Source organism: Caloenas nicobarica, chromosome 6 (genome assembly GCF_036013445.1).
Source record: "Caloenas nicobarica isolate bCalNic1 chromosome 6, bCalNic1.hap1, whole genome shotgun sequence".
Lineage (NCBI taxonomy): Eukaryota > Metazoa > Chordata > Aves > Columbiformes > Columbidae > Caloenas > Caloenas nicobarica.
Window position 1 is genome coordinate 11,484,634 of NC_088250.1, and position 27,911 is coordinate 11,512,544.

At 44.1% G+C, this 27,911-nt stretch overlaps 1 protein-coding gene across 1 annotated transcript; it reads right to left on the reverse strand.

The window, feature by feature from the left end:
• Positions 1-7,952: 7,952 nt before the first annotated feature.
• Positions 7,953-26,923, reverse strand: FRZB (frizzled related protein). The gene is made up of 6 exons (XM_065637753.1): positions 26,344-26,923; positions 16,532-16,579; positions 12,680-12,745; positions 10,422-10,626; positions 10,147-10,210; positions 7,953-8,578 (listed from the first exon to the last, which is right to left on the reverse strand). Exons 1-6 carry the CDS (start codon positions 26,795-26,797, stop codon positions 8,468-8,470), a joined length of 948 nt encoding a protein of 315 aa, XP_065493825.1. The 5' UTR covers positions 26,798-26,923; the 3' UTR covers positions 7,953-8,467.
• Positions 26,924-27,911: the final 988 nt, after the last annotated feature.

Below are 27,911 nucleotides of genomic sequence, written 5' to 3' on the forward strand. Positions count from 1 at the left end.
GATTTACAGATACGCCCAAGTGATGTTTGGGACAAGCAACAAAGTCTAGCCTTTTTTTTCTTGTAAATTAAATGCCTGAAAGCACATAGAATCCTCATTAGTCTTGTGTTGCTGATGCTGAGAGGCTTCCCATTATTTCTATTCATCCCATTCACAGAGCACTGGAGAAACTTCCCTCTCTCTGACAAGCAGTGCCTGAGGAAGACAAATGAGCTCTCCTGGAGCCAAACATCTGGCTGGTCCCAGGGGGACAGGGAATGGCAAGAAAGCCCCTACCTCCAAGCACATGGGCTGGCACAGTAAAGCCCTGTGAAACCTATTCAGTTCATCACGCATATTCCTTGAGAGCCCTCACAAAGCCTTAGTTACAAATGTAAATCAAGCTCCAGAGACATCTAAATACTCAAAAAAGACGGAGATGCAAATCATGGGGAAGGACATCAAAAGCAAAAAAAGAATTTTAGCTGAAGGGAGCGAGTCTTCTGAGAATTAACAGAGACTTTACAATGGGTAAGAGAGGGTTACCAGGCATTCAGCATGAAAATTCAAGGATTAAAGACCTTTGAGCTAACCTGTTTTCAGGATAATGATGGTAGGAATGTGGGCATCAGCATTTGCTTCCCATTTACTATGTGATTTTAAGTAGGAGAAGAACCAAATGCCTGACTGATCTTCAGGGCCATTTAAGGTAAAACTGCACTTCTTGGATTCCTGAATCACTCCCAGAAGTATCTGGAATCCACGAGAATATTTTGGGCTCCAGCTGATACCGAATGGTTGTCCCAGCAGCCACATGCTGGCTGGATGGGAACCTCTCTGCAGCAGAACGTGTAGCCTGAAGAGCCTCCCCAGCCCCGTCGAGAGCCACCTTCCTGCCAGCTGTAGACACATGGTGACATTAGACGAGAATGAATGTGCTAAAACCACAGACTGAAATTCAACTGGTAAACACTAACAGTTTTTCTCTTTTCTTTTCTTTTCTGGTTTTTTTTTTTCAGTTTCCTCAAGTAGTATGTTAAGAACATCCTGTGCTGTGCTTTGTGCTTGAGCAGAAACTGGCCGTGCTGTTTTGGTATTCAGATATCAGCTGAGCGGCTTCTCACACCATGGTATTTAAGGCTGCCTAATACTTCCGATAACACCCAGCTCTGCGATGCCAAGCCATAAGCCCTCAGCTGAAACGTCAAGCAATTGACTAGTTGCACAGCCTAAAATATTAAATATCAGCTGTTCGGGGACTGAAGTTGTTTTGTTCTGGTTTCAGACACAGTCCTTTCCAGGAGCAAAGCTAGGGAAGATCACTTTGTCCACCCACACAGGTGAGGAGAAGCCAGTCCTCTCTCTCAGCAGCTCCAGCACTTCAGTTTCTTGGCAATCTGGGTTGTGGACAGAAATTTGACATTAAATCATGAGGGCTGCCACAGGATCGACGATGTACCAAGAGCTCTTATGCATTTCAGTTTAAATCCTCCAAAGACTGGGCAAATTTATCTGTAACTGATACCCACAGGCCACGTTGGAAGTGGACAGGAGGCGATGGGAGGAAGCAAATGTCCCTGGTATCCAGCAGCCAGAGGCAAGAGGCTTGGCTCCGGTTGCAGGAATGGGGACAATCAGCGGAAAAAAGGCAGATAAGCAGCCAGGAAACAGACAGGGGAGAGCGGGGCAGAAAGCCTCAAGAAAGCAGAAAGGGAGACCTGCAAGGGGAAAAGCAAGACCAGCATCCAGCAGCAAACAGGAGGGAAGTCCGTATCAGAGAGGAAGCCCTCAGGAAGTGTCAGATGGGATGTCGGAGCAAGGCCACCGGGGTAAAGGCTCTGCAAGGCTGGGGGGAGCAGGAAAACATCGACAAAGGGGAGAGGAGGGACTGGAAGCCTCTCTGTGAAGTCCCTGGGGCAGTGGAAATTGGAGTGTGAGACAGAGGAGCCTGGTTATCCTGTGCCTTGGGGAGGAATGGTCACTCTGACAAATAACTTTCCAGAAGGAAAAGCTGGAACGAGCTGGGATTATGGATGTAACACCTGGTGACCTATGCCCAGTTACAGATAATCAGTCCGGGACAAAAAAAGAAAAGATGGTGCAAATTTCCCTATCTCAGCAGTGCAAAGAGAGGCCCACAAGCAGACACATCACCTGGGACATAAATAGGTCTATATGGGGTACAAAGAGCTTCAGTCTTCCCAATGGACCATACAGAATCATACAATCAAACCCTCTGCAGGTCACCCATTTCAAACCCTAGACAGCTGCACACAAATCTTTATTACAGGAAGGTCAGGTTGGCTACCTCAAGCATTCAACATTCAGGAAGTCCTAAAATTAATGCTATTGATGACACTTGTGTTCAGTCCCACTATTGACCTGTGATGGTGTGATGCTGCCTTTAGTTACACAGTGAAAAGTTATTTCATCTGTGGGATCCAGAATTTTTTTAACTACTCAGCAACTCCTGAGGCTGCTGAAGAGCCACCCATGGCACAGCATTTCAGTGGCATTCTCACTGCCACAAGTACTCCCATGAATTAACACATTTATATTCCATGAGAAATTATCATCCTTATTTTACAGCGAGAAAGCTAAACCCAACCTGCCAGAAATGCACACCAGCTGCAGGGTCCCACCTTGAGACGGGATGTGGAGGGTTGCTCATTTCTGCTTGCAAGTGCATGGCTTTTGCTGTCTGGGCATCCACCTGGCCCCAGGAACAGAGAATGTGGTGCATCACTTGCTTCTCACAGTGCATTGCATGGGAAGGGTGCACAAGAGCAGAGCCACAAGTACTTTCTGCTGCCTTTATCCTGACACCCCTTTTCCATCCCTCCCCTCATTTCCCTTCATCATCAGTCATTAAAGCTTTCAAGCCCTGCAGTGGGTGAAACAGCAGTTGGCTGGCCCCAAGCACTGTATCTGCAAGCATGCAATTACTTCTAAGCTAATAATCTCTCTCGTGTGACAAGGCTTATTTAGGCTTTGTATAGGCATTTAGAGCTGCTCTGAGATTGAAGCAGTTACCTGGCTTTCCATGTTCAAGCAAGGATTGCAACAGCAGGCTCAGTCAGTGCCAATGTGGGATCTTTCCCCTGGGTTTCAATGAATAACGTGGGCTTGTTCGTCAGGAATTACTGACGGAGTAACTCAGCCTCAGGATTTCCTTCATCCTGATCTGCCCTATTTCATAACCAGAGGGAAGCTGCCCATCAAAACAGCTACTGCTCCTAACATGGCTTAGCTAATTCGGAATCTATACAGGTTTCTCCAGGACAAGCTGAAAACTGAGGTTTACTGCACCTCTCGGAAGCCTCGTGCGAGGCAGCTCCAGGTTTGCAGCATGGGCTGATGTTCTCCAGCAGTTGGGAAGCGTGGGAAGAACCAGGCACTAATTAACACAGTGCTCAGGGGAGGGGGTTGCAATCTCCAGCGTGACATGTCAGAGGAGTGGGCAAATACAGCTCTCTCAAGAAGCCTAAAAGGCTGTTGTTTCTCCTTAGGAAAGGACAACTGTGTGGCAGGGATGGTTTCACTTTGTTCTCCTTCCTCTATCCATTCATCTCACTGCTGAAGCCTTGCAAAGCACAGAAGTGCAAAGAACACACTGGGCAGCAAGACAGCATTTGATGTCAGAGCTTGCATCTACCCGTGCTCCAACACCACTGTCCAAAGTGAATAATAATCAAATAACCTGTACCATGTTATGGCGGGAATGAAAATCCCCCTCCAAGGATGGCAGAATGACTTATTAAGTTCTCTCCTGCAGGACAGCAAGCTGTTGCACTGCTCTATGGATGAAGCAAATAACTTTTCTGCTTTTTAAGTTACAGAGCAGGACTGCCAGGGAGCAGGGAGGCAGCCCGGGGCTCCCGACTCCAGAGACTCTGCAGACTATCAGGCTGTGCCATGAGCAGACGTCACCAGCTGCTCTGGACTTTGGGTTATTTCATGTAAAGGAAGGGAAACAATAGCGGCCAGTACATCTCTCCTGCACAGCTGGATTTAAGCATCCCCAGCTGTATTACTTCTCCAGCACATAACATTCATTTCTTTACTCATTCTTGCTATCTCATTGACTTACCCGCCTAATTTATAATATACAAACCCTTTCAGGTATGGATTTTTGCATCTTACTGAATAGCAGCAACATGCAGGGGAATCAGACATCGGCGCTGGCAGCACCCCAAAGCTGAGGACCCTCGCTGCCTACCTCTGCCCAGCAGGAAACTGGATTTGGCCAGGATGTAATTCAGCATAGACATATTTCATCTCATCATTGATATTACACTCAACTAATACTTTTCTCAGGCTTGATACACTAGAATCTTATGAAAAAAAGCCCCAACTATTCCAGTTGATTCTGATTATATAGTCTGTTTGATATCTTATCCTTCCTTTAAAAATGTTGACATTTTCCACTTGCTCCTCCTCTACCACTACATGCCCTCCCACCCCCGCAGATTGTGATTTTGCATTTTTCTCCGAACAAAAGCTTTCTGAAAGCAGGAGGCCCCCGGCTGCCTACTGCTATCACCGCTGGCTCTCCCTGCAACCCTGCTCAACTCAGCTGTACTCTTCTCATTAGCATTAACGTGAGAGATGTTCTCACCATATAGACACTGCTTATTATTGGCTTTAATGGAAGGAATTATACACTGAAATAATAATACCCAGGCTGAAATTAAGCTGTTATTTTCATGCCATTGCTAACATGTCCAGAGCAGACGTATTAAAACCATGAGTCAACCCCTGCCAGAAACTAGAGACGTTGCTTATGAATAAGCAACTTTGGTGTCTGTTCCTCCTGCCCTCTCGTCTGTCGAGCTGCACTAGGAAAGGCTGCCTTCTGATAAGCAACGTCAGGCTAATTATCCACAGATTTTAAGCTGCATATTTTCTGTCTGAACTAATATAACCCAGATGTGGGAAAGGCATGGTTTTAATCAATCCCTCCATGCATCCCATGACACTTGGTCACATGTGCACCCATAGGTATGTGCATCACCCAGAAAAATAACTACGTTGTACACAATTAATAAGCTTGCTGTCACACGCTGGCTTTTTTTGCCCTTTTTTTATAGGATTTTAGTGCTGCCTTCAAACAAACTAGTTCTGAAAAAAACGAAGTCTTTGCATTTGCAAGTGAAATAAGTAATTACTCTTTTTGACTACAGAACACTCTTTCCATAGCTCCGAATGTTTTTATAACAGATTAAGCATGACCCTCAAGTAGTTTCACTGCAGATAGAAAGGGAAGATTGGAAGCTATATACTGGCTCTACAGTGCTATATAAGAACTTGAGAAACAGAGGGAAACAGGCATTTCCTCCAGACGTGGACAGTCATTTAAAAGGCACACCCCACTAAAGCTCATACTAGAAGCTTTGGTGCAATCGATGCTTTACAGCTATCCAAGAACTTTTTTGTCCTGAAGCAAGTGACAGAGCCAGGCCATAGAGGGAGAACGGAGCCCATTATACTAACACCACACTGAACAGCAGAGGCCACAAAAAGAACAGCTGCTTCTCATCTCTGGTGGCACCCGAGGCCAGACGCCGCTATTGCTGCAGTGAGCAGCAGCGGGTTTACCTCCAGACTGCACTCCTCTGGTATGGATATTCTCAATATCAAACTCGAACCCAGCGAGACAAACAGTTCAACACACCATTGGTTCACATGGATTCCAGTCACACCAGCGCTTGCTAGATGGGAAACGCCTCCGTTTAACAGCTCCAGCCAAAGATGCTCCTGACCCACGAGCTCAGCCATCTGAGCGTGCTCTTGGGTGGCTGTTGCACGTGAACACAACAAGCTCCCCCTTATTTTTTCAACTGCTCCTTTAGCTAAGAAAAGAGATGGGTAACCAATGCTCCTGGCTGGCGTGGTGCAGAGCAGAGCAAACCCACCCACCACTAGCACCTCTGCTTGCCTTCTGAGGAAGCCACCACATCCTCCTCTCCTCGCCAGGAAAATGCAAACCAGCAGTGGTCAACGACACCAAAACTAGCCCACTCACTTTCTGGTTATCAGCTTATTGATCTCATGAAGAATGGGCAAGAGTTTCAGCCTCACAAATAAAACATTAAGGGGTTGAAGACAATCAGAAACCAGTTCTCATCAATTAATGAAGCAGATCTATTTATTTCCTTTCCTTTGACCCCGAAAAGCAGTATTTTTCCTTTGACCTTAGCTAGGGGAATTGAAAGATGGAAGAGTATCTGGACTGGAAGGAAGACCATTACAAACAATATAAAACACTACCTGTTAGCAGACACTGACCTGCTTTGAGTGCAGGACTGGGGTGATAGTGAGGGGGAAGCACAAAGTGAAGCTCAACGCAACTTGGGCAAGTCAAAAGAAAGTATTTTCACACTGTAGACTCTAATTCTAAACTACATGAGAGGTTAGGTGGGTCTTGAATTGCGACCTAATCAAGCAAGGCGTAAAACAACAAACTCTGCTGTCTTCAGAAAGCTCCAAGAATGGGGACAGAAAGTAGTAAACAAGATTACTCAAAAGTTTATTTTTCTTGGCTTTTTATGCAGCATTTTCCTTCTCACATTAACGGCCTTCTATTCACTGATTTCTCAAAAAAAAAAAAAAAAAAAAAAAGTCCAAAGCCCAATAATTAAATATGATTGACAACAGGCTTCCCAGGACTTGCTGCTTCAGTGAGGATGTTCACCTTGCCATACCTACTGTGACACCACAGGCAGAGACCTGGTCGCTGGTAGCGTGGCTGGAAAACACAGGAACCTGGCAACAGAGTAGATGAGAACAGGAGCACCAAAATGCAATGTCCAAAATACACCAGAGCAGTGTCTTCAAATGGAAAGAGCTTTGTTGCTGTTTTTTAAATGGTTCTTCTTATTCTATTTCAGCTTCCTCTTTGAAAGCTCTTTCACAGCTTTTAAGTCTGCCCATGCAGTACCCTGACCAAACACCTGGAGCCTTAATATTCCACTGCTACCCTTCAGAGCCAACCATTCTCCTAAATTACTCCCTTATTTTTCATTAAAAAGAAAAAAGATTCTGAGTGTTGTAGGAAACAGTTGTATGTTTCAACTTGCTTGTTCTCCAACACAGTGGAAAACCTGCCCTGAGACCTCCGGTTATTAACTGAAAACTTAAAACATCATTATTATAAATATGCTCAAATATTTCTGTGTTTACTTATTATCATATTTTTAAAACTCCTGACAACTGCACCACTGTTTTCTTAACGCAAGGCAGCCCTAATGCACTTCAGACAACACTGACAGTTGAGCACACAACAGCCATTTGCATCTTGAGTAGGTTCCCCTCTGCAGGCTACAGCAAAGAGGAATATTCTTCTATTTACCTCATTTTAATTTATTTTGAGCATGAGAGAATAAGAAAACAGAAGATCATTTTGAATATGTTGGCACTATCTGCAAAGAATTGTATAAAAGCACAAAAATGAACTTCTTTTTCTTTTTTCCATTTGCAAAAGTAATATAAAAAAATGATGTTTGTTCAAAAGTCAGATAAGGTCTGTATTGACAACTACAATTCTTTTATTGGACATATTTTACTGAGCATTGAACACTTGTTTATGTAGGCACAGATTTAAGGATAACACCATAAAATCAGAAGGATAAAGTGCAGACCTGTACTGAGAAGCAGGCCTGGTAAGTCAGTCTACTCCTACAACTCAGCAGACAAAGGAAAGAAAGGAAAGAAAGGAAAGAAAGAAAGAAAGGAAAAGGGAAAAAAAGCTGCCATTATAAGAGAAGAAGTGTATTATAAATTATATCCTGCAGTAATGGAACTATACAACCTTTCCTGTAAGTCCAGAGTGCTGGAAAACCCAGGTCCCCTGTGTACGAGCACACCGTGTTTGTCACGGGAAATACTTTAAGTTAGACTTTGGCTTACACAAGTGGTTTATTTATGAGGCAGAAAACAAAGGTGTACTGATTAAAACAGTTCTCTTAACATCATTTCTTTACGTATTGCAGAATTATATTTCAGAATAAAAAAAATTAAGCACTTAGAAACAGATCAACAACCTCTCCCCGACACAAGTTTCAGCAGACAGTGACCGAGAAAGAGTGAAAGTGGGGAGCCAGTGTGAGCTAGGCCTTCAAGCGATGGTCTTTGCCAGATCTCATGCCTGCCTGCATCAGAATTTTCTCCCTAGGAAGATTCAGGAGATAAAATGGTAAATTCTCCATGTCCTTATCTTTCCTCATCTCATAAGGGCAGTTTTCTACAGTTCTTAGAAACAGAAAAATAATATATATATATATTTCCATTTCCAGAGCTTGCGCACATCCAAAAAAAAAAAAAAAAAAGGCAGAAAACAAGAGGGAGAATAAAAACTAATATAAGCTAAAACATTATTTTGTAGTAAACAATAGAATATAACGTGCAATAGTGCAATTTCTCCTTTGCAGCTCCAACAATGAAGTCTTGGCGGATAGTCCCCTGCGTGTCCCCGCGTGGCGTCCCACACCTAACTACGCGCTTGCCGGGCGCTGCTGGCTTTGCCGGGCTTCGGAGCCGAGTCGCCGTGGCCAGGCTCTCCCTTCGCCTTCCCGAGGTGGCGGAGCTTCTGATCCCAGCGCTGCGGATCGAAAGGCAAAGAAATTGCAAAAGGCGTCACAGAAGAAAGATGTAAGTCACATGTGAAACGACCGCATGCGTTTACAAACGGCGGCAAAAAAATAGAAGCCGTCGCTGGTCCCACCGTGTTACCCTGAGTTGGGGTCAAATGGTGGAATGTGAGGTTATCAGTAAAAGTCACTTTAAGCAGAAAAACTGGTTCCTGGCTTTCTTGCAGCCTCTGTGAATGAAGGGGCTGACACAAGGCATAATGGCTTCAGCAGAAAAGCATCTCACCTTCTAAATAATAAAATGTGAATGTTAAATAATGAAATGTAAATGAAGCTACCTGTGCAGTCTCTGGGGGAAGCAGGATAAGTGATTTTTCTTAATTTTCTAAAAAAAATTTTTTAAAATTTATTTTTACTTTTCCACGTAATAGCAGCCACAGTACAAAAAGACGTAATAAATACAGTAGATACAAGTGATGATGCTTTTGGAAAAGGAGATTGCGATGAGAAGCGGGTGGCGACATGGCGTGGTCCTCAGCAGTGAGAAAACAAATCAGGTCCCAAAAAATCCCCCAACAAATTACGTTGCCACCCAAGAACTGGAACTAAGCACAAGTCAACCCACAGCGGTAACATATTTGCTCTGCAGCACTGGATTTCATAAGGTTCTGCCAAACCAAACAACAACTTGGAATAAGATCTCTATATCTTTTCACTCATGTAATCCCTCTGGATGTGACAAATGTGCACAGAATAACTTGCATTTGTAATGAGAACAGTATTCTCCTGCCAGTCACCATTAAGGTTGTTGAAGAAAGTGTTCAGTGGAAGAGGAGACTGGTTTGTACAGGCACAATCATTATGTCAAATCGATGGCTGAAAAATTGTGTCAAAATAAGAATATTCTGTGTAAAATGACACTCCTAACTGCTGAAATCACTGATACTTTGCAGTGAAACAAAACATAAAAAGGCAATCCTTCCAGAACTCGGAAGGCATTAGAATACATTTAAATTACAAAACATTACAATATATTTTCATATATTGCTTGCATTTGAGCTCATTGCTTCCAATTCACTATGACATGACTTCCTTATCATGCACCTCCCTCATCTAAGGCAGGAAGATAAATTCAAAATAGTTGCTAATCCACATAATTTGGTAAGACAACTGTATTTAAAGAATATTAAATCTAAAAAGTATAATTTTGACTTAATCTGGAAAACATTTGTAAAGCCCTTTTTTAAAAATAGTATCACAATCGCAAGTAAGCAGGCATGTGTTGCAGAATGCACAGTTTGCCTATGGAGTTAAAACACTCCTACTGTTTGCTTTTTTGAGACGAAGGCTTTTGATTGCTGCTACACTTGGTGCACTTTCAGGTAATGCAATATATCCCTTCGGATTATTCAGCATGCATTTCTAAGTAATATAGAAAATAAAACACCAAGTTAATTTTTGATACCTGATATTAATTAACTGGGGTCAGTATGTAAATTTTCTTCCCTTATTTTGAAAATATTAGGTAAATGTTTCATGGTACCTGCAACATTTGACTTTTAGTGAGATATTTTCTTACCTTTACTTTTTTACCAAGACGATCCTTCCATTTCTCAGCTATGGAGCCTTCCACCAAAAGTAACCTACCCAATGGAGACAACCAGTTACTCCATCGACAGCCATGCACAAGCTGTACAACCCAACACATCCCAGACTAAGATCTCTGTGCCTTGTCCCCCCTGAATACAACTAAGGAGCCATACAGAGAGTCACACCAAGTTTTCCTTAGCTGGTGGAAGAGCGGGGGAACAAGCAACAACAAATATGCTCCAAGGACAATGCAGAAAGAGTTACCTGGAGCGCTCCTCATCTTCATAGCCCATAATGATGTACTCTTCATTGGCAGTGAGTGGTGGGCACAGGCAGCCAGAGTTCGTGTGAAGGTTTACAATGTCCTTTGGGATGTTCACCAGGGAAGATTTTAGGATCTCCTTCACTTCCACTACCACGGTGACATCGTGACATTTAGTCTTCACTTCCTTCACTTTAGCCCGAATGACTGGGAAAAAAGTCACAAAGAGCATAGTTAGCAGCAGCTGATAATGCAGGTCACCCCCAAGCCACTCTTGGTGACCTCTGTGATTAATTTTTTGCATGGTCTGTTATCAAAAGCTTAGCTGAACTCCAGCAATGTCCCTCCCTCCATCTCTTCACTTCATTACTTCTCCACCCAGAGGGCCCAGGTAGTTCAGTTTATTTCATAACAGTATGGTCACGAGCAGGAGTTGGATTTGCAGTTGGATTTGCATCCTATTTAAGTTGGGCTTATTTTTTTGCAGCCGCTCTTCTTCACCCTTTCCACTTTAAATACATTTAATTCATTAGTTGTATGCTCCCTCAAGCTGGAACTGCTGCCCCTTTGACTACTTGCAATGCAGATGCCCAAACTTAATTTGTCACTAAACCTTCCACAAAATGTGCATGTGCATTAAAACTTCTCATATCACTACTTCTGCTAGATGACAGGCCCTTACCTTTTTATTCTGTCTCCAGTGACCCAGCAACAATCTGCTCTGCTCTTTATGCTCCAAATGCTCCTGATCTTGACCTGATGACCTGTCTAATTGTTTCTTCCCTCTCCCTTTCTTTTCGCCTTAAGTTGCATAGGAGGGAAAGCTGCCTTTCACAGGCAATGCTTTTCATTTCTCTCACGGTGACCAGTGAACTGATCCCACACGCAAATGCAAAGCCAATCCAGAGGTCATGCTCCGGAGAACGTCACATCTTTCACGGCCTGCAAATAAGAGTCTCTTTCCATTACAGACAGCAGATTCCCAATTTCTTCTAACCAATGTGAAAAAGGTAATACGGAAGAAAGAAAACCATGGACTTATCTCCTCTCTACACACGCTTTGCCCATAAAGACCAAGACAATCCAGCCAGCATGTTTTGCAGCCACATTGAATACAGCTGCCAACAATTAATAGCTGTTACGCATTTAACATGCACAATTTACCCCAAGTGATCCACTTCCTTAAAACCTCTTTAAGGTTTAAAAAAAATACCTTGCTTTGGCTTGGAGTTCTTTCAAACGCATTCTGGAACCTCTTTACTTTGAAAAGCTGGAAAAGATGGGCAGCTGCACACTCAGCGACTCTTTACCATGTGCAGTCATGGTACCACTAGAGAACATTCACTCTGTAATTATTTTCCAAACAAACCCACCAAAACAATATAAAACCAACTAGCCACCTAAAAAATAAGGATATTTGACAGAATACAATTATAATTTTTTAGCTGTTAATAGGATTTATTTTTAAAAGAAGCTTATCTGACAATAGTTGTATAAATGCATAATCTTAATAAATATTATGCAATCACTGCTATTTAAATGAAGTCTTTAAGTTCAGCAAGCCTAAGGCTATTCACATGAGTAATGGGAAAAAGCCCAATTGTTCAGCTCCTGTGATATGTAGTCACTGGTTTCATCAACGTAATCTGCTTAAAATGAACAATATGAAGTAAAGTAGCAGCCTGGACCTGTGATATGCCTGAAGACCATGACAATCTGGACAAGAGAGGACATAATACGGACACCATGCACTTTCATGAGTATTACTGACAGCGTAACACAGTCGGCAAGATGCTCAATGCTGGCTTCAATATGAGAGAAGGAAAGAACCTAGTATGCCTGTTAGATCCCACAGTGAGTTTGTAGGCATGAAAGTTCATAAAAACATCCTTTCCTGTGAAAGTAGAGCATACTGGAGCTGGAAATCAAGGAGGGACCACAAAGTCATTTTTGTCACATCACTTTTCACACTAAAGTGCATGAACCCCCGATGCCTGTGCTGACACCGAAATAACACTCCGCATCAACACAGACACCCTTGTGCTAACATATTAAATCCCTTCCATCATATTAATCCCTTCCATCCTTCTACAAGCACTCTCGGTTTTCAATTTGGAAAAGTTTCAGGCCATTTCTTCCTTCTGTAATAAGTATGAGTGGATTAAGCACCAGTAATCAGGTCCACAGATTTTTTTAATGAACATTTGCCCCTTACTGTAGCCCTAAGAATGCTGAGAGCTGGCCAGGCAGCTGTCCTTACCGTAGTTATAATTGTTGCGTAGATAGGTCTTCTGGGTGGCTTTTATAGGCTTGCATTTGCAGCGCTCTGTAAAAACAGAAAGGTTCGTTTAGAAAGAAAAGAGAGTATGTTCAGTGACAATCTCCGCAAAAACCCAAACTCACGCCTAACAAAAATTTCACTGAATTTACTTGTTTATTACAGCCAAGTTAAATATTAAACACTACAGGGCATTCCCACTCTGCTCTGCTGGAAGATGTTGTGGAACTGTCCATGCAATCTCAAACGTTTCTAGGAGAAAACTTAACAAGCTGAAATTTAAAAAACAAAACAAAACTACTACAACTAGCTAACTCCACAACAACAAAGATACAAGGACTTGGAGTCTGAAGTGACAAGATCTTCCATTTTAAGCCAATACAAGGCTCAGTCTAGGTTTCTTCTGTGCTGCCAGGTGCTGATTACTTACAATGCCGTTCTCTCTTCTGTACTGCACCTACCGAATTCCTCCTTTCTGCACCTTTAATCATACAGACTGCAATACAGACACAGAAAGAAAAGACTACGACAGGGCATGACTTAACATTTGACCGGAGACTACAGAGCTCAGTTTAACACACTGGGATAGTCAGGCCAGCAGGAATTCATCATAAGGGAATTATATTTTTGTGGCTAATTCTCAATGTACAGTGCATCTCGGAAACGGCATCATAAGATTTCTTACAGTGGCACATCCCCTTTACACCTGAAGATGTCTAAGAGCTACAGTCAACAGATTAAGCATGTTGGAGGGTGGTGGGACCAAGTGGCCCGTGGCTACTTGCTCCAAACACTTCTAGGTTGGTTCCAACAAAATCAACCATCTCTCTGGGAGGAGATTTTGGGAGATTCAGTTTAAGACAGTGAAGGGCTTCACTTGACTACTACAGGTGTTTAGTGCTACCTTTAATCCTGCTCTGGACTCTTCCTCCTTTTTTTTTTTTTTTTGGTAAATTTTACAAAATTTTATTATGACCCAGAACCTCGAGTTGAATTAAAATAAGGAAATTATTAGCCCTTATGGCTGTAAGGATGACCTTTAAAAGACAATAAAAATGAGCACTGTCAGGAGTAGCATTTCCAGTGGTGTAGGTTCCAGAGAGCTGGGAACAATAACAGGTAAAAACATCTTCATTAGTGCCTGAGGAGTGCCAATGCTGAAGCCCTGGACCCATGCGTTCGTTAACACCACCAATATTTCATGGCTGGTTGTTCTAATGCAAATATTTACTTATTTCAAGCTAGTGTCTAAGTGAATTTTGGTGGAGTGGTTTCAAACAGCAGGTCCCAATATTATGTACCCAGGCTCATATATTTTGACATTTGACTCAGCATTTAAGTGGGAGAAAACTTAATGCAGCCCATTTCTATACACCATCATTCTAAAATAACAATAGATATAGCTAGTGATTTAGTTAAATCCAGCCTGAAGAGTCTGAAAAAGATCTTTTATTTGCTCTCTAAGATTTTGACATATTAAAACAAGAAGAGATGGCATCAGATGGTTATGGACTTCTCAAATCATTATTTGTTTTCTATTGAAAGAATTTTTGTAGCTGAAAATACAAAAGGACTCCTAAGAAAACAGAGGACATTTCAAAAGAAGAAGATATTGTTTCCTTGAATTTCAAACACATCCTCAGGCATCTATATATAGAGTCCTACAGACTTCAGCTTTTGTATGAGACTGTGTTAAAATAATAAAGGCAGAGAAGGGAAGTGATTTTTGGCTCTCCTTCTGCCTGTGGGAGTTCAGGCATACTTGAGGCCAAATTATGGCCCATTTTATAAGCTGCTTCGGAACAGATCATAAAAGATGTGCTCCTATGACCCACACTCACGCAGGCATCTCAGCATGCATGTCCAACAAGTTTTACCCTTTAACATTCTCCTGCTCTACAGTACTTTGCTTTGTGACGTAAGTAGAAAAAATAGTCTAAATTACAGGACAAGAATACACAGCCTCACAGTCCCCTCAGTTTTAAGATAGTATTGAATTATTCTATTTCATTTATTTGAGGAATATATTTTACTAGTCTTGTTCTAGAAATTCATTATAGACCAGCCCATGTTCTTAATGCAGGATACCTCCCAGTCACCCTAGTGCTTTTCAAATTTACATTTCAAAGGATTTTACAAAATGCTGCTTTATTTCTAACTACTCTGTAGAGACACAGAAACTAATACAGAGTCACTTGCTGAGGTCAGGTATAAAGTTAGTCTTGGAGCTCTCTCCCAACTCCTCTGACGGTGCCTTTTTCAAAGGAAGCACAACAGGAGTATTAGAGAACCCAAGTTTGATTGATGAATGTTTCTGGCAAAGCTGAGCTTTCCCCAGGGAGTGGGAACACCCACACAAGGTGGCTATAAAATCATACTGCATCTCTTGATGCCAAGGGCAAGTCCCATCTTACACGGTAAGTCTCCTCTGAAGCTGCCAGAATTACCAGAAGAGCTCCAAGACCACGACAACATTATATCCCAAGCACCGAGACAGGCAGCAGAGGCACACACCAGTTTTGACTGAGATCTCAGCTAACTTTGCCATTATATATTCTTTTTTAATACAAGTCAATGTAGGACTTAAAAATCTCAACATCTAGACCTTTGAAAGCGTCTCCCTGTAAACGCCAAAACAAATGGACTATATGTGAAAAGGGTTTTCTGCACAGATCGCTACCTAGAAATGTGTCATCCTACGTATGTGCATGCACAATCTAAAACCTGGTGGTAAAAGCAACCAGTACCAGTGCTCAAACCTGGAAAATGCTTCCCTGATAAATTAAGGATTAAAACAAACAAACAAACCAACTAACAACTCTAGAAAAAATTCTAAGTTACTTGAAAAGCATCTGATGAAGCAGACATCAGTGTAGTTTACTGGCAAGAGAAGCAAAAAAGGTCGCCCCCAATACAATCCTTGCAGCCTCAGAGGGAAGGTTTTGCAAACAGACGCTGCCAGGGATCAAAGGTGCCTCGAAGAGGGGTAATGCATGAGTACTGTAACTGTACACAGCACCACATGCAATATGCTCCAGAAACCCTAGAGTCAAGTCCAGCATTTTTTCAAATACATCAGGTTGCTACTTGCCAAACAAACAAACAAACAAACACAAAAAACCCCACAACCAAAAAACCCCACTATTTACAATGGCAAACTTACAAATTTACTTTACTGAACATATAAATAAAGCAATTATGAAATACAGCCTTTTAGGCGGTTAAACTGTGTTTGTCAGTTGAAACAGGTGTAGCATATTGAACCAGAAACTGTGTTTGTACAGCAAAAGGCAGCGATAAAAATACCCCTCTCCTCTTTCATCAGAAATTTTTCTGTGCATCTTCACCCTATTTTTTGGATGGGATTTTTTTACATCTGGTTTTGCATTTAGTAGTCAAAAAGCATCATGACAGTATAAAAAGTATCAGCAACAGTATAACTGAATCTTACTCTTTTCTACTGCAGGGTCACTTACTGGTGTAACACGCTGCCTACCTCCCTAAAGACAGGCAGTGCTAAACATATGTTTAATATTTTTGATAGAAGGTGATGCTGGAGGTTCATACTCCAAGTAGCCTGTAGCAGAAGAGACAAGCACTAAAAGACATGCTAAAGAGCTGAGTTGTCTGCTGAGAGGTCCACAGGCTGATCAGCTCCAAATCCCACCTGCCCATGACAGAAATCTCTTTTTGCTGATACAAAAGCACAATCTACAGGATTCCAAGACAAGACAGAATATTTATGCATCACATCCTACCCCTCTTACTTCATTAAGTATTAAAAGGATTTGAAAGACTATAGCTTATGATATAGATTTATAGAAGTGTACTCACCGATGCCGGCACCTCTACAGTTGCCATTATTAGAATCCATAGGGAAATCTGGCACGGATTCGTAAAATATGTAAAGAAATGTTAGTATTTTTAATATTGGGTTATTTCAATACACCCATATTACAATGTTTTCTCTTTTCCTACTATTAAGTATATTAAAACTTAATAACCTAATTAATAAACAGATCGTAATGTTCTACAGGCCAGCCTGTCAAAAGCTGACATAATTTCTTATCTGAACTTTACCCGAATCCAGCACATCATGTTAAATGCTGAAGCAAATTAAATATCCCATTTCTGTCGGTACAGAGACTGGCAGGTTTGGGACAAGGATAGAAATTTATGGCATGAACTTACAAGCATCTACAAAAAGTACACGTACTGTTTGCATTTAATTAGATGACGAAAGAGAAATTACATTTGGTTTGTGTTTTTTTGGTTACTGAGGAAATCAAACCAACCAACCATAATCACACAGTGGAAGCAAATGCCAAAACAAATGTTTCAGACCTCCCCCTTCCCCTTAGTTTAAAAACATACTGATTAGTTTAACAGACAGATAAGGAACAGGAGGAAAAAAGGACTGCTTTTAGACACATTTGTAAGTGGAATGTGCCCCACATTAGTAAAATGCATCATTTCAAACATATTGTTTATTAAATCACAAAATTTAATGGATTTATACACATACTTAATCATGAAAAACAAGTATGTTCATGCACAATGTTGTACAAGTTAAAGAAAAAATAAACGCAAGAGAGACAAGACCTGAGAGAGAGGCAGTATATTTCATTAGAATGATACATAAAATGGAAAAACAAACGAGCTTTCAACTTAAAAAGCCCTTCTCTAAGTTTGCATGCCCAAAAATCTATGCAGCTTTTTCAACTCTGGATGCTGGTATCACATAAACTTTTATCCTTACATTATCATGGAGACAAAACCACTGCTTTTACAATACAGGAAAAATGAAAACATGACCACGTCACAAAAGCTCTTCACTTGCAGCTCAAGCTGTAAGGATCTGTGGTAACACAGCCCAGGACACTGATGATACTTGGTACAGGTGAAGGGTTTAGATGTGTGGACTAAATTTTAAGGGTTGGGGCCATTATTTAATCATAAATTCAGTACATATGTATTTTAAATACCTATTTACAAGAGATCTAATATTACTTATTTAATCCTCTAATTTGTCCATCCTTATTTAAAAATAAAAATTTCCATCTTAATGTATATTTACACTACTCATAGAAAGATGTAACTTCCTTTACATAAATTGGAATATGGCTAAATGACAGTCGGGGCAAGAGGAAATCTGAAAAATAACTAATTCCCTCACTAACATAATCATTAACGTCAAAAAATTGAGACTTCAGGGGCAATTATTCCTACCAACAAAAAGAGCAAAGGGTATAGAAAATAGCATAGAATGATTGAATAGATGCCCTTTTACATCCAATATCCTGTTGCTAATAAAAAATCACACCCATCTTCTTCCAAAGAAAGTTTCAAACTATTGCAGGATCATAGTTTATAGAACAAAACAGTAATTTTCAATTTGGTCTGCCCCCAGTGTAGACAGAAGCATGAAACCTCCCAGCTACCAACCATGGAGAGGTGGCTCTGCCTCCCCCTGTGCCCAAAGCTGGCCTGAGGTGTTCCACCAGTCTCTAGGCATTCAAGACCTCTGCAGGGAAAGCTCTCCAGATTCACTGCCCCGCTCGTTCGGTTGCCTTGGCCAACTTCTCAGGTTGCCTTCACGGCTGCCTGGCTTTGCACATGGCAAACTCTTCTTGGTGCTTCATGCGGCCCAGCAAGCTACAAGTTGAACATGAGCCAACAGCGTGCCCTGGCAGCCAAGCGGGCCAACCGTGTCCTGGGTGCATCCAGCACAGCATCGCCAGCCGGGCAGGGAGGGGATTGTCCCGCTCTGCTCTGCACTGGTGCGGCCTCACCTGGAGCACTGTGTGCCGTTCTGGGCACCACAGGATAAAAAGGATATAAAGCTACTGGAGAGCATCCAGAGGAGGGCTATGAAGTTGGTGAGGGGTTTGGAGAGGAAGCCGTATGAGGAGCGGCTGAAGTCACTTGGTTTGTTCAGCCTGGAGAAGAGGAGACTGAGGAGAGACCTCATTGTGGTTACAGCTTCCTCACAAGGGGAGGACGAGGGGCAGGTGCAGAACTCTTCTCTTTAGTGACCAATGACAGAACCCGAGGGAATGGCAGGAAGACGTGCTGGGGAGGTTTAGGTTGGATGTTAGGAAGAGGTTCTTCACCTAGACGGTGCTGGAGCACTGGAACAGGCTCCCCAGGGAGGTGTCACGGCTCCAAGCCTGACAGTGTTCAAGAGACTGGACAACACCCTCAGACACACGGTGTGAACTGTGGGGTTGTCATATGCAGGGACAGGAGTTGGAATCAATGATCCTTGTGGGTCCTTTCCAAATCAGGACATTCTACGATTCTATGATACAGTTCCCACCAAAATAGATACTTCAGTTATGAACGAAGGGACAGTTCATTAACAGCTCCAAAGCACATTCCCTATGCCAACAAAATTGTTAGTGGGGACAGAAAAGATTTTTGTCAGCAGAAGAAGTGAGGGAAGTACCAGGTTAAATGTTTACCATCTTCACATCCAGAGGGAAGAGGGAAGGAAGAAGAAGGAAGCCCCGAAGTACACTCTCCCTTCCTAAACCAAGGGCTGATCCAAGAAGTCATGACTTGATGGTGTTTGAGCAAACCAAGTCCAGTTCACTCTGGAATTACAACCAAACATAAACCAGAGCCCAGTAAGTGGTTTGCAGCCTTCTCTGACCCCACTCGGGTGTAAGATGCTCATGTGCATGGCCAAGGAACTGTCCTTCAAACTCACACTGACACAAGGAGGGCTGGTAAACACCCAAAGTGCCCAATATAAACCTGGTCCTGAAAAACAAACACAGAACTGAACTGCTTTCCACCAGATGTTCTCTTCCACTCCTAGGTACACAACTTATTTTATTTTTACCAAATTACAAGACACCACAACCTCAACCTATTTCCTTATTCTGCATTTATTCATTTGCCAGGTCACTCATCCTACCCCAAACCAGCGGTTGCAAGTACCCGACAAGGCAGCTGCCTGTGGAACACGAGTAACCCAGCTGTTGTGTGCAGAGCAGTTACTCATGGAAACGGCTCCCATTTCTGTGCCTGATGCTGTGTGCAGCAGGTTGTGCTCTGCAGTTGTGGTCAGAGCACCGTGTCTGTCAGTGAGCAAAGGAGGAGTAAACAGGTACTGGTTCATCACTTCTGTGGGTCATCTCCCTCCTTGCGAGGGCTTGGGCCAGGCAAGCATTGACCTTGCCTTGATGCTTATCTTGCCCAGTGCACTCGTGCTGATTTAGGGATGAGCAGTTTCTACTGATGGAGAGGAGCATGGGCTTGCAGAGGGGACCGGAGACCTTGATCACGGTATGACACATCTCAGGAAAGGTTTCACATCTCCCTGATCCTTCCCCGAGTCAAGCTCATGAACCGCCTGGTCCTTTCTCATCTCCCAGGGAAGTGATGAGAAAAAGGGTCTGGGCCAGCCTGGCCACCAGCCACTTGCGAGGTCTCAGGTGGGTGTGAGCAGCCACAAAATCCCATCCCCTGACCCCTGCGGTCTAACAGCAGACACCTCTCTCCATCAGGAGATGCACTCTGCTTACATCTCCACTTGAAATGCAGACAGGAAAAAAAAAAAAGCTATTTTTAAAAATAAACAGCTAACTTCCTATTGTTCCCCTTCTCTTCAGAAGAAACCTCTCTGCCAAGTTTTGTCTATGCAAAACAATCTTTCCGGAAGAAATATCTGTCAGTGATGATTAGCAGGATTGCCAAAGAGGAAATATTATCCAGAGCTCCAAGCAAAAGCCTTGCTATTAAGTCTTGTTTCAGAGCAGGGGAAAAAATCCAAACTGATTTTTCCAATAAGCCCTTCTAATTAATTGTTTTTCACAGGGATGCTGTTTAAAGGGGGAGGGAGAGAAAAAAATAAACAAAAAACAAACAAACAACAAAACACTAAGGTGGAAAGCTGAATAAAAGCCACTTGCATAGTAAGTGTACAAAACAACAATGCCTGGGCCACAGATTTGGATGAGAGGTTTGGGAAAAGGAAACAACTTGGTAAAACTTAGTTTTGAGCAAACATCTTACTTATATCTCACTTGAAATTTAAAAAAAAAAAAAAAAAGGCAGACAAAGAGCCAAAAGTAACAGAATCCCGATTGTCACTGTAGTTAAAGAATATCGCCCAGCTATGACTGAAGCCATTCCAGGCACTCTGCTCCACAGAACAAAACCACAGCGAGCAGTCGCTGCTTGGGCACTTTCTTCAGAGGGAGACATCTGTGAGCCCCCTTGATTAACACAGCCTTCCAAAATGCATGAATTCAGCTCGTAATCTACTCCAGCTCTTAATACAGAGAGGATCTTTGCTAACCTGATTGCAAAACCATGCACACTGAAGCAAAGTAATGTGAAAATCGATCCTAGTTACAATTTAATACAGACCACTCGATCTCCAGGACACCTGCGAGACAGCAACACGGCCGCTCCATGTGACAAATTATTCCACATAATGAATTATTCCACATAACGAGTCCTGCCAGGTTTTGATGCCATTTGATGGCCTAGGTCTTGACCTGATGCTTAGACTGTAAAAACCATTCTAGGGGACTCAGCCTACAAAGACAAACTGTAGCGACACTACAACACCATCGATGGTATCATAATTAATAAGATTTTAAATTCTCTTATTTACTTTTCCTTTCTTCTTTAAGGCTTGAAGCTTGTAATTATTTTGTTCTTTAACTAAGAAATGAAGCTGCTTCCGAGTTTTGAGCAGACATTTAAAACAAATCTCAGCTTTAAAATGACAAGCTGGACACGACTGCTTGTCCTTGGTACAGTCTGAAACTCTCCTAACACCACTGTGCATTTTGGTTACTGTAAGTAGAGCTATGTTTGATCTGGAGTTTAGAAACTACTGCTTTGGAAATGAAGTTAATAACATATGAAAAAGAAGCACAGGAAATGGCTCTTTCACTTTTCTTTTAAGCATACAATGCCAAATTCACATACTGGATTACTTTGAATTCATTTAGGCAGACAGGCAGGTACAGAGGACTTGGCCTACATGGAGAAATTAGTGGTTCATATAAGATTTAAGAAAATACATCTCCATCACTTGAATAATCTTTAATTTTCTTAATGTTTAAGAGGTGGTATTTTTGTAGAGCTAGTATTTTTTTTTAAGAGATTCAGAGCACTCCTCAGCAACCTTATGACAATCACCCAAACCAGTTCTGATATTAGTTACATGTGGTTGATACCTTGTGACGATGCTTCCCTTTTCTCCAACATCTCATTAACAACGCAACATGCCTTCAGGCTATTTTTTCTATCTAAATAAGATACGATGAGACAGAAATCCAATCGATGGATCTGTCCTTCGCTATGCATGGTGCCCATCACACCGCTCTCCTTTCATTGCTAGTTCCCTCTTCAAAACAGGAATAAACTTGTCACTTGAGATGTAAAAACTCCACTAGACAGTAGCAGCCAAGCACATGTGCTCAAGTGCTTTTCTGAGTCAGCATCCCAACACCAGCAGCGCCTGTGGTCAGCCTGGTCATTTATTCCATGTAAAATTAAAGACACGTCCCACTATTGAAATTTTAGATTCAAACCAGTTTTTGTCTATCTGCAGTTCTTGCTGCTTCACAGAATAAAGATTTGACAGGGCCCTGAGTGAAGGAAGCAGGTAACCTGATAGACGTGAGGACAGCATACACTCAGCACATACACTCAGCACGCGGAGACCGCAATATATGGAGCACGTGAATGGGACCTCCCACATACGCGAGCTAACTTGTATTGATGTCTGCGAGCAGAATCGCTTTCATCCCCAAAAAGCAAAGGACGAGGATGTGGGATAAAGACATCAGACATTAGCATGCACTAATCTCAAATTTGGGATATTGTCAAGAGGCTTTTTCATCTTCCATCCTGGACTGTGATTTGTTTGATCCTCCGCAAAAAGCCAAAATATTCAGTGTCACACTTGCCTCCAGAACACCCACACCATGACCAGAGCACCTCTCTGCTGCCTGGGTGTAAAGGCACCCAGGTTCTTCCCAAAGATAATGAAAAACCAAGAAAGATATGTTTCCCACAGGACACTTGTTTCAAGGTGGTGTCTGTAACGTGAGGGACCTGAGACCTCCAAAGCAGCAGTGTGGCACGGCAGCTCACACTCATGTTTTATAGGGACCAGCACAAGCCCAGAGGGTCTGCAGAGCTATTCCTCTGACTAAGCCCTGAACAAGGCACTTCTACTGCTCTTACCAGCCTTCTCCATCACAGACACAGCAGCAGCTATTTCATCCCTTCAACACATCAGCAGCCCTGAAGAACATCAGGGGAAAGACACAAACAACTTCCTCGTTGCTGCAAAGGAGAAGCCTCTAGATCTTGCCATCTGGGCTGCACAAGGGAAGAGGTCCTAGAAGATATTTGTGGAGGACTTGTAACATGTGCCCCAACAACCGAAAGTGAACTTCTTACTGGGATTTGCCACAGAATTTACCAACCACAGTTTCTCCAAATTTTGCAACAGTAACTGGGCAAGGAGAATACAAGATTGGAAAGGAATTTCTCATCTTTTAGTGCAACATCAGCCAAAGGTAAAAGTCAAGTGAACTTCAAGTGATCTTCAACTTGACATCACTGAAAAGAGCATCAAGACCAATTACTTTAATGGTGACAGGGAATTTTCACAACTGTCTGTACAAGCTCTTCCTGGCCACAGAAGAGCAGATGATAACTGACTTGGCATGATATTAACCTGCTGCAGCCACTTGCAGGTGATGCAACCCAGATAAAGTGTGTCCTGAGGGACAGAAGAGCCCTTGTACTCAGCTGAACTGTGCACTCAGAAAGATGCACGATCTAATATTGGAAAAGGAACAGAAATTGGCCTTTCTACACTCTGTCCCTGCTTTGAAAAGGACAAACATCTGACCATGTCATCCTTCAGGCTGCTGCCTTACAGATGGTACTAGACAACTGCATTAATCCTCACCACTAATAATGAAGAGGCCTCAAGAGGAAAGGAAACCATAGAATCCTGTTACTTTGCAGGCAGCAAAAAAATGAAAGAAAAATCAAAATCTCACTTCTGAAGAACAAAAAACCTTCTCTTCCACAAGAGAAGCCTGTGAAAAAATGGATTTATATGTCTGCCTGCCCTATTAGATGTAGTTTACAGACAGCATAAGGGGCCGGAGTGCTTTGGAGGTAAAATAAGAGCAGGTATTCTGTATGGTCTCCATTAGGCAGTTGGCTATTCCTGTCTTCTGCTTGGCTGCGATCCTTTATTTGAAGAATTGAATTTGGAAGTGTTCACCTTACCTCTTCCTAGAACAGGAATCCTTCACTCTGCTTTCTAAAGGAGCAGTTTTATTCCCACAAGAAGGATTCTTTCAGTCTGGTGCATAATGCATCAGTTCAAAATTTTCAGCCCAGAAATGAGAATGTCATCAGGTTCTCATTCACTGAAAGAGAGTTTTCATGGATCCAGCCCTGGACTCCCTCAAAGAGGTTATTGTACTGCTGAGATCCTCAGAAATAGGTAACTCGGGGGCAATTTTAGCCAAACTTCCTCCCTCCAGATTTGAATGTGATTGCTTTCAAATCACAGCAGACCTGCCAAGCCTTGCTCAGCTTGGAGCCATTTTTAAGGTGGTTTTGAAAGCACCTCAAGACTGCAGAGAAAGATGCTTGGTGTTCTAAACTGTACCTGCCTGAACCATCCCAGCAGGTCTGCAGACCCCCAAGAGCAGCAGCAAGGGAGCTGCTGGCAAAAAGAGATGGTTGGGGACAACTGCGAGGGCAGGAAGGAAAGGGAAGAGGGGAGGAATTAGGAGGGTTAGGAAGAAATACTAGTAATGACTGGAGATATCAGGGCATGGTCACTGAGTTGAGATTTCAAGAGGTGGAGAGGGTAAAGTGATGGAGTCAGAGAAGGAGTGGGATCAGTCTGACCTACAAGTAAATGGGGATGAGTGGGGAGAGCAGCTTACCTGGGAAGACTGAGCTGGAGAGCATGGTCAGGAAACTGAAGCATGAGATTTCATTAGAAGAGAAAAACAGGAATTACAGTGTTCGGCATTGCTGGCAGTGGGATACATAAAGCATTTGGTAACAGGACAGGACCACAGTCAAATACTGTGCTAAGCATAGCATGGAAAAAAAAAATTAATTCACAGGCCCCTGCTAGGGGAGGATGGAGGAGGTGGGATCTGCTGCCCATCAGCGAGCTGCCACAACCTGGCACTGGAGCTGCAGGCACTGAAGGAGCTGGAGGGCAGCAACACGAGCCCAGAGGGCACATTGGTGCTGCTCTGCCTCTGCCTCCTCACAGCTGCTCCGCTGCCCCAGCTCTGCTCTCCCGCTGCTTGGAGGGAGAGGTCTGGCAGACCCACCAACACTGCAGCTTTGCAGCAAGGAAACGTGGCTTGGTTCCACCACCAGCAAATGCTTTCCTCAACAGCAACTGCGGTCATTTTGTAAAGGTCAATGCTCACTCATGATAACCACCTACCGGCTTGCTTTAATTTACTATTCAATAGCTCCTTCAATTTAGTGTTTCTGTGGTGCTCATCTCACCCCGCTGGAGCTGTGCCCTGCTAACCCTTCCAGCCCAAAGGCAGCTGTGACAGGAGCACATCCCTAACAGAGCAGGGTCCCGGAGCAGCAGCAGGTTTGCAGCACTGTGGTGGCCAAAGTAGTCAGCAGTCTTCACCCAACCACCCAGAGACACTCCTGCCTCCCTGGTAGCCCTAGATAGCAGCTGGACACCCAGCCGTCCTGTGGGGCCACAGCAAGCACAGCTGGTGAAATGGGATGTCGTGAGAAAGCCGAGAGGCTCCAACAGACTGTGGGGGATCAGGTACCACCAGAGCTGCACTGGGGATGCCCCAGTGCTGGTGACAGCCTTTGGCTCGCTCAGGGACACTGGGAATGAAACACAGAGGAAGGCTGCACCTTCGCCGCGCTCCTCTCCTGACTGTAACTTGTAAGCACAGTGACTTGACGCGGCAATCTGTGCCACAACCGCATCTTCAACACCAGCCACAGAGATGAGGTTGTTTTTTCCCTGTAAGCTGTGCATGTGCCAGTGCAGGCACACGAGGAGGCTGGGGAGACCATGGTCCTCAGATCCTGCCTGGGGCTCCTCTGAGCATGGTTCTTGCCCCAAAATCCACTGGCTGTGCCCAGGGGTGCAACAGCCTCGCGTGGGAGGGGAGCAGCCTGCTTTGGGGAGAGCAAGCGGCTGGGGATGAGCAAAGAGAGGTGCTGCGGGAACTGGCAGCCCAGGGATGAGCACCGCTCCCTTGGGTGGCTCTGCCTTCTTAACATGCAACCGCTGCCGATGAAATACCAAAAAGGGGTATCGAAACATTTCCCATTTACATGAAGCGAGGGTTGTCGCTCCCACACTTCGAAGCGTTCCCCTGCCTGACGGCAAGACTGTCATTTGTCACACACCCTCCTTCCCGACAGCAAAACTTCTCCAGCAGCGATGCGGCTGACAAAGGCAGAGTGAAAAGGAGGGGGGAAAAAAAGTAGAAAGAAAGAAAAGCGGCTTAGGGAAAAGTCTGCAGGAGCGGCGCGGAGGAAAGGCAGCGCTCCCCGGGGCGGGCTCCCCTCCCCGCTCGCCGGCGCCCATTGTCCCGCCGGGCGGGCGGGCGGGCGGAGCGGCCCCGGGCACTCACCGGCGCCCTCGGCGGTGACGATGGCCTCGGGGGAGATGCAGACGCCGCGGTCGTAGAGCGGCAGCTCGTCGCAGGCCAGGCTCTCGGGCCAGGCGTGGCGGTAGCGGATGAGGACGGGCTCGCAGCCGGCCCGGGCGCGCTCGCACACGGACTTGCAGGGCTTGATGGGCTCGTGCTGGAAGTCGATGGTGCAGATGGGCGCGTACATGGCGCAGAGGAAGAAGAGGAGGTCGGGGCTGCAGTTGGTGCCCAGCAGCCCCTCGAACTGCTCCATGGCCAGCACGGCGTTGGCCTGCGTGCTGTGGTGCAGGTGGTTCGGCATCTTGGTCATGTTCCAGGGCAGCGGCTTGCACAGCGGGATGCGCACCGGCTCGCAGGCCGCCGACCGCCCCGCCGGCGCCCGGCCCAGCACCAGCAGCCCGGCCAGGGCCAGCACCGGCAGCCCCCGCCACATGCCGCCCGCCCGCCCCGACGGCGTCGCCCCCGCCGCGCCGAGCCCGGGCCCGAGCGGCCAGACCCCGACGCGGGGGGCGGCTCCTCCGGCGGCGGCGGCCGCGCTGCCCCCGCCCGCCGCCCGGCCCCTCCGCGCCTCCCGCCGCCGGGCGGGACGGGCCGCTCCGCGGGGCCCGCCTCTGCCCCCCGGCGGGGCCGCGGAGCCCCGCTCCGCCCCGAAGTTCGGCCCCGAACAAAAGAGGAGAGGCGGGGAGAAAGAGAAACGGGCTCTTTTTTATGTTGAAAAAGAAAAGAGAGAGAGAAAAGAGAGAAAGAGAGGAAAAAAGAGAGAAAGAGAGAGAGGAAAAAAGAGAGAGAGAGAGGAAAAAAAGAGACAAAAGAGAGAGAGAGAAAAGAGAGAGAGAGAAAAGAGAGAGAGAGAAAAGAGAGAGAGAAAGAAAAAAGAGAGAAAGAGAGAGAGGAAAAAAGAGAGAGAGAGAGAGGAAAAAAGAGACAAAAGAGAGAGAGAGAAAAGAGAGAGAGAGAAAAGAGAGAAAAAGAAAGAAAAAAGAGAGAAAGAGAGAGGAAAAAAGAGAGAGAGGAAAAAAGAGAGAGGAAAAAAGAGAGAGAGGGAAGAAAAAAGAGAGAGAGGGAAGAAAAAAGAGAGAGAAGAAAAAAGAGAGAGAGAGAGAGGAAAAAAGAGAGAGAGAGAAAAAAAAGAGAGAGAGAGAAAAAAGAGAAAGAAAAAAGAGAGAAAGAGAGAGAAAGAGAGGAAAAAAAGAGAGAAGAAGAGAAAGATCAAGAAAGAAAATCCTTCCGTCCTCACGGCAAGGTGAACGTTTGCTCCGGGAAGAAATTAGAAACATTGCTGTGAAGACAGACACAAAGGCATTGATTTCAGATATTTCTCCCAGACAGACGTACATTCACGTACTGTTTGGAAAATGCCTGGATTTTTTTCTGCATTCAATTGTTCATAGCATAACAGCTCCAGGAGAAGGTACGCACGGAAAAAGTGTGTTAGAAGCCACTTTGAAACAGTGATGAGTGACGATTTTTAGAGGAGAGCCTGCAATAACGTTGAGAGGCTTAAAAAGAGACAGGTTAACATCCAGCAAGTTGAGCTGGTCTGCTGG